The 11,946-nt window shown below is 49.5% G+C and overlaps 1 protein-coding gene across 1 annotated transcript; it reads right to left on the reverse strand.

Moving 5' to 3' along the window:
- Nucleotides 1–3,286: 3,286 nt before the first annotated feature.
- LOC100754022 (NUT family member 2) lies at nucleotides 3,287–11,161 on the reverse strand. Its single transcript, XM_027410037.1, has 7 exons — nucleotides 11,104–11,161; nucleotides 8,035–8,743; nucleotides 6,862–6,990; nucleotides 5,682–5,839; nucleotides 4,945–5,240; nucleotides 4,472–4,588; nucleotides 3,287–4,054 (listed from the first exon to the last, which is right to left on the reverse strand). The coding sequence occupies exons 1-7, from the start codon at nucleotides 11,159–11,161 to the stop codon at nucleotides 3,287–3,289; spliced, it is 2,235 nt and encodes a 744-aa protein (XP_027265838.1).
- Nucleotides 11,162–11,946: the final 785 nt, after the last annotated feature.

Here is an 11,946-nt window from a genome sequence, read left to right on the forward strand (position 1 = left end):
GATTCACAATCCCAGTGACAGCAGGTGTGGGGGTGGGGCTTGAACTCTGTCAGATGGCATCTCTCTCTCTCTCTCTCTCTCTCTCTCTCTCTCTCTCTCTCTCTCTACCGCTGCTTTTTTAAAAATTACAACATCCTCTTCCTCCTTCTTCTGTGAAGACGTGATTCCTATGAGTCATTGGAAGTGTTTGAACTGTGCTACAACAAATGCCAGTTTTGAAGGAATGCCACAACTCACGATACTGTGTAGAAAGCACAAGTTATTTCAGACATGGTTCTGGGCTTTTATTTGGTTTGAATGCTTTGTATCGTGGGGTACAGTGGGAAGTTTCCACCCATGACAGGAGAGTGTGTGTGAAAGACCAACACTGGTTACCCTATGGCAGGTCAGAACCAGAGCGAGTCAGTCATCAAGTCTAGGGTCCCACCTGTCTCTGCTGCTTTAGATGTGGAGTTTCAAGTGTGCACCACAGTGACTGGTATTTTCATGTGGCTTCCGGGCATCCATTTCACTGGGTGTAGACAAGCACTTCATAAACTCACCCATCCCTCAACCCTGCATGGAAGTCTTTAACATGAATGTGCAGATTTTCTAACATGCTCTTAATGAATCTGGGATCTGTAGTCTTGGCTTCTTTACATGGCTGGCAGCAATTTTTAAATGACATCCTCCATCACATTCAGCTGATATGAACGGATTATGCGTGTTGCTGACCATTTCAAAACCAACTTTTTATTCCATTCATTTAACCTTTTAACTTTAAATTTGTTGCTTATACTCCTGTATTCTTTGCTCTCTGTTTTCTGGTTTATCTTGTTGTATTTTTCTGATTTCACGACATGAACGCCTTAGTTTGTTTTTCTTTCCAAGGCAGTCACTAACCACCACTTATTTCCCACTGACCAATGATTTATCTGACTCTTACATTCATTCAGTTCTAATTTTAATTTTCCTGAGTTTATCTTTTAACTCATGCACTATTTAGAAGCATGCACTTTAGTTCCCCCCTCATGTTTGCAAATTATAAACAGTCTTGGAATGTTCTTCCCATTTGTGACTATCCATACTATAGATTATACGGTGCACTGTGCAGCAGACTGTGAATGCTTACTAATGCCCTGTCGGTTCTCTGAACACCACAGAAGCGACAGGTAAATGGGTCGCTCTGCTTTGCACTTTTAGAGTAACCAGTAGAGGATGTCTGAAATCCATTACCTCAGATGCCAGAGGTCTGTTTTCTGGATGCACCTAGAGAGACTGAAGTAGGAAGTTTGTGGATGCCCAGGGTACAGTGAATTCTGAGACAGTACTTGGGGATCCAAGAAAACTAGGATCAGCACTCAGCCAAAACAGTAGAATGAAAAGTAGGGGGATGTTCCCGCATATTCTTGTGCTGGTTGTTGTTTTGTCTAATTGATGCAAGCCAGGGTCTGGGAAGGGGAACCTCAGCCGAGAAGATGCCTCCATCAGACTGTCCTGTAGGCGAGTCTGGGGACATTTTCTTGATTAATGATAGATGTGGGAGGACCCGGACCTCTGTGGGCGGGGCCATCTCTGGAAAGTGGGTTGTAGGAAAGGAAGGTGGAGCTAGCAACGAGAGACAAGCCAGTAAGCAGCACTCTTCTCCAGCCCATGCTGTAACTCCAGCCTTCAGTTTCCTGTCTTGAGTTCCTGCCCTGACTTCCCTGCATGATGATACATAAGCTGTAAGATAAACCCTTTCCTCCCCAAGATGGCTTTGGTCCTGGTGTTTCTCACAGGAATAGAACGTTAACTAAGACCTTGGCTCATGTGCTTTCTCCTTCTGGGGTTCTTCAGCACATCACGAAGAACTGGCATGCTGTGTCACAACAATGGACTACGAGGAGAGAGCAACGCATCATGTCCCATTCCTCTTCTTACACTTACTAGGAATTTTATTCCTGTCCTCATGGGGGAGATTTCACTGTTGTTTAGTGACAAGGCAGCACTCGGACTCGGAATTTAAGGCCAACTAGCATAACTCAGGAAAACTCTGTCTCAAAAAGCAAAAGAATCTGGGGATATAGTTTGGCAGTGGAATGCTTGCCTAGCACATAGAGAGTCTTATGCTCAATCCTCAATAAAGAAAAAAAATAAGAGAATCTACAAAAACGAGTCAAGGAACAGATTCCTCCTGTCACTATTAAGAGCGTGGTGTTTGTAGACTTGTAAGATGAGAGCTGGCTGAAGGTGTCAGCTGAACATTCCCCAGCTGGCTACTGCCCCCTCTCTATATGCCAGGCCTTTTCCTAGAACCACCCACACACTCAAGAAGTCCCTGGCTTGCTGACGACTGGATTAGTCTTGTCACCTATGTCTTTAGGCAATCAGAAAATGCTCCCTGAGTTATTGCAGAAAAATGCAATTGCTAGGCTAATTCTAGAAGCTGGGTAATGGTCCACAGGGCTGCAGGCTGTGAAGGTTATTGAGGACACAGATAATAATAACGTTTTCCAAGTAGTCCCTGTAAGCAGTGAGGCTTTGAGAGAGAGTGAGGCCTAGGATTCCGGGGGCTGTCAGTCTGCTGCATGCTCCCAGGGTCAGAGGGTAAATCTAGAGAAAGTCCTGGGTCTGCACCTATGCACCCTAGAGCACAGCATCTCCAGGTTTTCCCTCACTACCTCCTCACTCCATGTAGCAGTGCAGACATCAGAATGTAAGTAGCAGCCTGTGTTGGCTTGAAAGAAAAAGGCCCCCAAAGGGAGGGGCACTTTCAGGACATATGGCCTTGTTGGAGGAAGTGTGTCACTGTGGAGGTGGGCTTTGAGGTCTCATATATGCTCAAGCCACGCCCAGTGAGACACTTCCCTTCCTGCTGCCTGTAGATCAAGATGTAAAACTCTCAGTTCCTTCTCCAACACCATGTCTGCCTGCATTCTGCCGTGATGCTAATGGCCTGAACCTCTAAACTGTAGGCAAGCCAATTAATTGTTTTCCTTTACAAGAGTTGCTGTGGTCACGGTGTCTCTCCACAGCAATAGAAACACAAAGGCACGGCCCTCACACCGTATTCAACAAAACTACATTTATTCACTGTAACTTACAAACATCTAAAGTGATAATACCCTCCCACTCTTTGGCCCACCCCTCATCCCTGGCTTTATTGCCCAGTGCCTCCAGCCTTCTAGTACTGCCCTTAGCACCAGCTGGATCAGCCCTGCGTGAGCAGGAGCTTGGTGTTTTTTCTTTTTCGTTTTTGGTATGGGGGTGCCGGGTAGAGGCAGAGTGAAACTCTGCCTGCTTTGAGGGACATCCCACAGGTGGCTCAGTGCCGCTTCTTCCTCTTCCTCTTCCGGGTGCCTAGTGACTCAAACTTCTTCTTCTGTGCCTGCAAGGGGTGAGTGAGCCCCAGGGCTGAGAGTGACCCTTCAAACATCCCATGACCAAGCCCTGAGTTGGACCTCTTAGCCATAGGAGTCAAGCCTCCAATGAGAGCTCGCTTCTTTGACTTGTCAGTTGAAGATGGATCCGGACTGAGGTCCCTTATCTTTGGAGATAAGGGTTTGGGGATACTAGCAGAGTCAGAGAGACCTGTATAGGGGCACAAGTAGCCAGACAGTTTCCATGGCACCAGCCTGTACTGGGACCACAGGAGGAAGGACAAGCTGGGGAGCTCCTCTTTGTCCTCGATGGTTCTGCCCAGTGACTCCTGTAACTCCTCCATAGCAGAAACTCCTCTGAGGCTCGTTGCACATCTGGACCCTGGGCTTTGGGGATGGGTTCCTCTGCCAGAGGGAATAACAGTGGACCCAATGTCTCCCAGTGAGGGTAAACACTGGCTGCCTGGGAAGACAGTAGGCCTAGGCCCCCATATTTCTGCAGTCGTAGCTCCAGGACACTGCTGATCTAAAGAAGGCACCTGTGAGGAGCCTTTCTGTGCACTGGCCCCTCTTTGGGGACCATGGTCATCTCTCTTTGCACCTTGGCAGACAGTTGGTAGAGAAGCATTGGAAAGTATCTGAGGGGCACCGGGGTTCAGAGGTGCACTCTTACAGCCTTTCTTCTTCAAAGTCAGGCAGTGCTCCTCCAGCAGCTGCAGGAGGAAAGGGGCATATAAGACTCAGCCCAGGCTGGAAGGCTCAGGGGCTGAAACATTTGGGTGGAGGTAGCTAAGGGGATAGTCAACTGTCTCTGAGTGTCAGAGACCGAGGGTCTGCTGGCTGACATGCCTGGGATGCATTTCACCCCCTCCTCATGTCCATACCTGCATCCCCTTCTGGGTGAAGCCCCAGGCAGGATGCCTTGACTTCCTGTAGGTCACATGGTTCTTATGAGCAGAGTCCTCTCCTTCCCCTGTCCACCTGGTGTCCCTCAGCACCCCACTCTATTTGGGGCCCTCCCTGCCCCACTCAGTTTGCCTAATGTCTCTCTGTATCCTGGTGTCTGTTTGCCTCTTGCCTACCCATCGCTTCTTTCTTGTTATCCCTGGTGTCCCCCCTTCCCTATCTACCTGCTCAACACTGAGTTCTTCCTCATACTCCAGCACCTTCATTAGAGACAGTATGTCCATCTCTGGTTTGGAAGATAGGATTTCTGCCACAAATTGGGGGTTTATTATGGCCTCTACCTATAAACAGAAGGAGAAGGACTTGAGTACCGGGGACAGGGAGTTCTATGTTGCTGCCAAGTTATGATGACAACCAACACACACACACACACACACACACACACACACACACACACACACACACACACACGTGAGAGAGAGAGAGAGAGAGAGAGAGACAGAGACAGAGACAGAGACAGAGAGACAGAGAGAGACGGAGAGACAGAGAGGGAGACAGAGAGACAGAGATACAGAGAGACAGAGACAGAGACAGAGACATAGAGACAGCCCTGAAGGTAGGGAAGCAGGCTCAGTTACAAGGACTGTGATGCCAAACTCAGAATCTGGCCCACACCAGGACTCCAGGTGCAGCTCACTTGCTCAACGAAGTGTTTCTGGGAGCACAGCTCATCAATGTAGCTCAGGACCCCTGCATCTGAGTACAAGTCATCTCTTTCCTGCTCCGGCCCACTGTTCTCCTCTTCCTCCTTTTCTGTGGGCTCTCCTGTGAATGACTGTGGAAGCCTCTCCAGCCAGTCCATAATATCCATGTACTCCTGCACAGCTTCAGGTGGAATTTCCATGGGTGCCTCAGTGTTTTGTAATTGCCTGTGTCTGAGTACTGGGAGGCCGGCAGGGTCAGTCTTGGGACCAGTCTTCATGGAGTTGCACACTAGGAGAGAGGAGAACATGATGATACATAGATAGGGTTCAGTTCCACCCTAACCATGCCATGTAGAGCATTGTTCAGAGGAACCACAGTCGCTAGGGTAAGCCAAACCTAAAGATCTGTGAGAGGAGACATTGCAAAGGGTTGATATGTCTAGGAAAGTCATGTGGGAGAGCATTTGGAGCCACCAATATTTCAGGTGCTCTCCAAACTCAGTGTCCAGGTCCTGATCATATGGCGTTTGGGTCCTTAGAGAGTAAGGACAGAGATGAGCAATGATGATGGCCAGCTCAATGATTACCCAGTTCAAGACTAAGGGCTGCAAGGGTCCCCAGGCTACATAGCAAATGCCCTAACCTGAAGGAAGAAGCCTATGTTCAGGGCAAAAACCCATTTTGACTGATTTGACCTCTGCATAGAGACCTAAAGGTATGTGATCCTTACCTGGTTCCTCAAGCACTTCAGGAGCTGGGGAACTTGGAGGATCTTGCCTTGTGGTTGTAAGAGTTTGACCCTGGACACTTCTCATCACCTCCAGCCTCGAATTCTCCGTTTCCAGCCTTGAATTCTCCATCTCTTCTGCACTCTCAAATTCTGTAAACCTAAGGATGAGGGAGGCCAGGGCCCAGGCAAGAGATTACTAAAGGTGATCATATGTGCAGGGTCTTGGGATGATTTGGTACAGTCCCATGAAGTTGCTGATCTTGGAACATAACCACAGCTTTGGGGGCACACTATATTCCCTGGTATTTGTGGGAATCAAATCAGTTTGAGGTGGCCTAAGAAGGGCTTTCATGTGACTCTTCCTTAAGGCCTATCTTGATCTTGCCTAGAGTCACACAGAAGCTCTGACTGGTAAGATGGCCACAGATACCACTGATGGAGTACATCAGGGATCTTGAATCAGATCCAGAGATGCTGAAGCTGAAGCTGGGAGAGCTGGAATGACCTGGAAGACAAGGGCCCAGGAGATGCCAGGAGAAAGTAGAAGGGAAACAGAGGTGTGGCTGCTTCCCTCTGAGAGCTGTTTGTTGGCTTGTGCGCATGATAGCGCCACACGGAGCAAAGACAGAAAGACCAGAGACATGTCCTCAGACGTGTAAGAGGCTTCCTCCCTCTCTGCATGCTTCTGTTCACAACCACTCCAGGTACATAAGGATGCAACTGAGGCCACCCTCTTGTGATGCAGTGGTCTCTACTGTCAAAACGCAGTGGCTCAGTACCAGGTCGTTTGACTTAAGACTTGTGGAGCATGTTTGCTTTGTACAACCCACAGTGCTGGAGGAGACCCGACAGGGATGGAATGGGTCAGTTTTCCCACTCTGACCTTCAAAAGAAAGGCAGGGATAGATTTATGGCCAATGAGGTCAGAGCTGCTGGGACCATGGGGCAGATAGCCCAGCACTCCAGGAAGTGAGAACAGCATCTTGGACCTCATGGATTACCACCAGGGGCCCAAGTATCTGGTGATCCTCCTGGCAGTGTGTGGGTGACAAACTCATCAGACCAAGCTCCAACTGAGTAGTACCCCCAACATATACCTTCCTCCAGAATCCTGACTCAACAGGCCCACCCATGTTTAACAGCTCCCCACATACCCTGCTTCAAAACTCCCTTGACTCACTTTTCTGCCATCTCAAAGAAGATCATCCGGTCATAGTTGCTTGTACACTGCCATTCCTGAAGACCCCTCCACAGGCCCTCCTCCACATTCATGGTGGGCTTCCTCCGGGCCAGGGACCGAAGCACTGGTCTGTAATTCATTAGAACCACTCAACCCAATAATTGGCTTGCACTCCGGACCCAGCAGACCCAGCCCAAGATGCATCTATAACCTTGAGTCAGAATAAAGTCAGCTTCTAGGAACTCCTAACCATGCAGTAGACATCAACACAAAGGTCTATGTCTGTTTCCCCGCCTGCCCTGTGAGTCTCTTTCTATCACTGTGTATGGAAGAATACATGGGGCTTAGGGTTCCCAACATGGAAGTGGGGGTGACAAAATCAAAGTGAAAGTCATTAGAAATGGGGCCTTGGTTGGTAAACAGGCTTAGTTCATGATGTGGGGCTCTCAGGATGGGATAGTGCTCTTCTTGGAAGGGAGAAGAGGCCTCCCCAAGTTTTCTTTTAGTCCCGTGAGACAGCCATGGAGACTTCGTCAGAACTGGCCCTTCAAGGTCCCGTCTGGGTCTCCAGTGTCCAGAACTGTGAGATAATAGTGCCTCTGGCTTCAGTCTTCTAGTCTACCTGGTCATGCAACTGAACTGACTGGCAAAATGCACAGAATGATCTGGAACCAAGGGTCAATGATTGGGGCAATGGTGCAACTAACTGCTGAGGATAAACATGGAGCAGAGACCAACAGTTTCCCTAGGGAAAGTCTAGAGCCTTTCTGGCTTAAGGGAAATTCCTCAGATGGTGGGGTGAGGGACAAATGTACAGGTCGTTCTGGAGTCTGGCACTTTCCTCATCCTGGTTGTGACATGCTGTGGGCCCTAAACACTAAGGTCAATGCTAGAAGATAAAATGTTAAGGCAAAGAACTACCAAATGGAGTGAAAGGCCTAAATCTAAACCCTAGCTTTCTGGGACTCCAGGATCCCCAGTGTGACACCGATATTCCTCAGAGCGTGACTCTCTGGAGTGGTTCTGTCACCTCCAGGATCCCCAGTGTGACACCACTGTTCCTCAGAGTGTGACTCTCTGGAGTGGTTCTGTCACCCTCAGCATCTTCCTTGTCTACCTCACACTCATTATGTTGGAGCCCAGTAGGACCTTCCAGGCACAGGTGACACTCACATGAGGAAGCAGGAGAAAGCTGACGCATCAGGAGTCTGGGGCAGGTGCCGTTGGACCAGAGTCTTGATATGCTGCCAGCGCCGGAAGTTCCCATAGACACTGTCTGGTTTGGACAAGTAATTTTCTGGGGAGCTGGTTTTGACATTGGCTGGACCACTTTCTCCAACTGCTCCTTTTGGAGGTGGTGCTGAGTTCACTGGGGATCTGACAGGAACCAGCTGGACAACTGGCTGTGTGGTGGGAGGGTGAGAGCCCAGGACCCACAATCCTTCTTGGGGCTGGACGGTCGAAGCAATTTGAGCATTTATGAAGGTATTTGCAGCAGGTGTTGTCATGAAGAGTGAAGCAGGGCGCCCCATACCCCCGCCTTGGGTCACAGGGACATTACAATTGAGGGGCACCTGAGTGAGGACAATGTTGGCGTTGGGCATGGGCTGTACAGGCCTGCCTGGTGTCCCCACTTGCACAAGGTTCAGAGGTACAGCTGTACCCAGGGTCGTACTTCCATCTTCTGCCACCAAAGACATCCCAGGCAAGGTAGATAACACCAGAGGATTCCGGGGAGAGATGCTTGCAGTCATGAGGGGTGCTGGGGGCTCCCAGAATAACTGGGGTGTTGGCTGGGGGGCAGGTGGGAGAACAGGCAGGGTAGCAAATGTAGACATGGAGGCACTGGGGTTGGCAGTCATGTTCTTTCCCAATGAAGATGCTGGAAAGATAAAGAGAAACAGGAGGGCAGCTCTCTGGTCCTGGTAGTCAGTGGAAATTGGGGGAAGGTCATGGGGAAGAGGAGATTGTACTGTTTGCAGATGTCCCCTAGGGAATTCTCTGCTGGGTTCGTCCGGCGGCTGAGCACTGTTCCTCTCCATTTGCCAACATTCCCTGATTGCTGCTGTGGAGAGGAGCCCTCGGCTTTCCCACCCCTGAGAGACTCTTTAGGGAATCCCCGGCAGAAAACTCATCAGCTCTCTCCCAGGAGATGGATCAGTGTGACTCTGTCTGGACCACTATGCTAGTAATGATGCTCGCAGGAGGCAAGGCACCATCAATGAGGGCCAGTTTCCAGAAGGGCCTCTGTAAAGGTGGCAGGTTTCAAATATTTTGACCTCAATCCCTTCTGAGTGTTCCTTCCACACTCTCAACCCACCCTCCCCCCCTTTCTAGCCCAGCAATGCAAATCAAAACCACATCTATGCTACCCTCCAAGCCAGCACTCCAGAATCATGGAGGCAACCCCGTACCATGCTCCCTCTCCTAATGCCTCCCACAGGGAACAACAATGGGATAGATTCTGGCAGCCCACACTGCCCTGACTGTTACTGATCCCCACTGTGCTTGGGAGATGTTTTACAGCACTAGCGTGTAAGATAACCATGCAGTTCCCTGGTACCTTGTCCTTGAAAGCCCAGCAGTGGTGAGTGGAGGGGCTGCCAGGGGGTTTCTGTGTATTACCACAGTCACTGGTATTTGTCACAGTTGGCCATGAAATGAAAACCACATGAGGTCCTTCACTTGTGAGGTCCCACCAATATAAAAGAATGCTTTGGGGGTTGGTATAGTCATAAGCCAGGTGCCAAGTGGGATGCAGTTGTTTGAAATTATTTCTGTTAAGTAGGAACTCATGAGGGCCCCCCTCAAAGACAGCCAAGTCAAAAAGGTCTGCACATGATGGCCAGGACACATGTCCTAGCTCTGCTTAACAGTATCACAGAACATGTCCCAAGACAAGTGCTTCTCTCTAAAGTCTCAGGAAAAGGATCCAACCACTTCAGAACCCAACCAAACCAACAGCACTCCAGGTCCCTTCCCTGAGTGAAAGCAGCGTCAGGGAAGAAAGGCTTCCTGCTAGTTACATGATGGGCTAAGGGAACTGCACACACTCCCAAGACAACACCTCTAAACTGATATTTTAAAAAGTAGTGTAAGTATTCAGGCATTATGCTGGCCTGCCCCTGTCACCTGGCAGAATGCACTCAGGCAGTGTCCCGGTCAGCCCAGGTGCAAAGGACCCCATTAATTTTTGGTTGTGAGCCTAGCCTTTAACGGCTGAGCTATCCCTCCAGCCCAAAAGGACCCCTTTAAAAGAAAGGCCTCTGCCCGCTTACGATCTCTTTCCAGCCCTCTCTTTCCCGCTCTCTTTCTGTGCTCTGATTCCCGGTCTCTCTCTCCCTCTCTCCGCCTCTCTCTTTTTCTCTCTCTGTCTTTCCCACTGTTCCCTTGGGGCAGACAGGACGTTTCCTGTCTCCCTCTTCTCTTCCGTCCTCTCTGCGCCTCTGTTTCTGTGTCTCTTTACCTCTTTCCTCCCACCCCTCTCTCTAATAAAACTTCTCACTAAGCTCTGTCTGCCTGGCATGTTTGTCCCTCCGCCTCTGTCACCCTCGCCTGCCATGGAATCTGCCAAGGTTCCGCTCAAGCTTTATCAAAACAAGTAGGTCCAAAAGTTGAGAGCAATCACCCATTTCTTTGTTAGCTGATGTTTCCTAACTCTGCTTCTGAAGACATCAACTGCCTGGTGATGGGGAAGCCTTCCTCCGTGGGAAGGCGTGAGCGACTCTGGGCTGCCAGTTGATAGAGTAACCTCCATCCCCACAGAGAGGACCCCACTGGGCTGTTTCCTGCCTGGCCATTTGTCTGCACTGTCCTTCTAAGGTCTAGGGTGGCCCAGTTAAATTTCTGAGATCCATAATTTCATAGCCCAAGTTCCAGCGGCCTGGAGAAATGACCCAGAGCTCAGGTGTTGCCCACGAACCTTCCCTGGGCCACCACAGTGAACCATTCCACCACACCTGTAACCTGTGCTTAGGAGACCTGCCTGCCACACAGGAAGAGCCAGTCTAGGGCCCTGTCATTGTATCTTCTGATCAAGTGTGCTTCCTTGTGTCAACTTAGTTCCACTACGGCTCTGTTCATCCTGCCATAAGCTTTGCCAGCTTCCAAGGTGAGATGTCCGTGCAGAAGTCCAGAGCGGTTTCCAACCCACTCCCTTGGTCCAGTCAGTCGTTGCTCGTATCAGATTTAAATTGCCAGTGGCAGGGACTCAGGTGCCACATTCTGATACCCCAGGCTTACCTTCTGAAGTTATTCCTACAGGATTGGACAGTAACCACGCGTGTCTGCTAGGATCCATGGGGAGAAAACTCAGAGGGATCACGCCGAGAGTCACCAATATGTGCCAGAGGCTCAAGAGCGCCAGCCACAGCTTTGAAAAGTTTGAAAGCAAACAGCTCCAGAATGTGGCATTGAGCATTCTACAGTGGGGGAGGGGCAGAGAGGAAAACAGGGCTGGGGACATTCCGTGAGGGGTTGCAGGTGCAGGAGAACCTTGGGGTCAGTTCAAAGGATGCATCCTTATTGGAGGTGATTGCACATACGTGGTGTTTGCCTCTAGGCACGTTTTAATGGTTTCTTACAGTCACAGCACACTGGGGTCACCAGTGCCCTCTTCCTTCATTTGGTCTTTAGTAGACCTTGTTTTATTCCTCCGTCCTGAGTCCCACATCGCTCCTACAGAGGGTAGGCTCGTGAGTATTTTTACAATGTTTACACTTACTCAACCAATTATATATTCAGACAAATATAGAGGGTCTAAGCAACAGAGCCAGACATATTTGTAATTATGATCTTGGGAGATCCATGGGTCATCCTGCCGTGTGCATATCATTCTTTATGAAGCAGTCCTTGTGTGTCCAGCCAGGGCAGTGCTGGGATGTCTGCACCCTGCAACACAATAGTCTCAGTCACCCTTTTGCTGGACTCCCCAGCCCATCAAGGCTTCACTCTGTATAGGTAGCCCATGGGACTCAAAAGTGAAATCACTTCTCTTTGCATTGGTGGTATTGAGTCTTTTATTGCAAACAGATATTTGACAATTAAAAATCTGTTCTCCACCACAAAAAATAATATGTAGGCTTA

This window comes from Cricetulus griseus, chromosome 3 (genome assembly GCF_003668045.3).
Source record: "Cricetulus griseus strain 17A/GY chromosome 3, alternate assembly CriGri-PICRH-1.0, whole genome shotgun sequence".
Classification (NCBI taxonomy): Eukaryota; Metazoa; Chordata; class Mammalia; order Rodentia; family Cricetidae; genus Cricetulus; species Cricetulus griseus.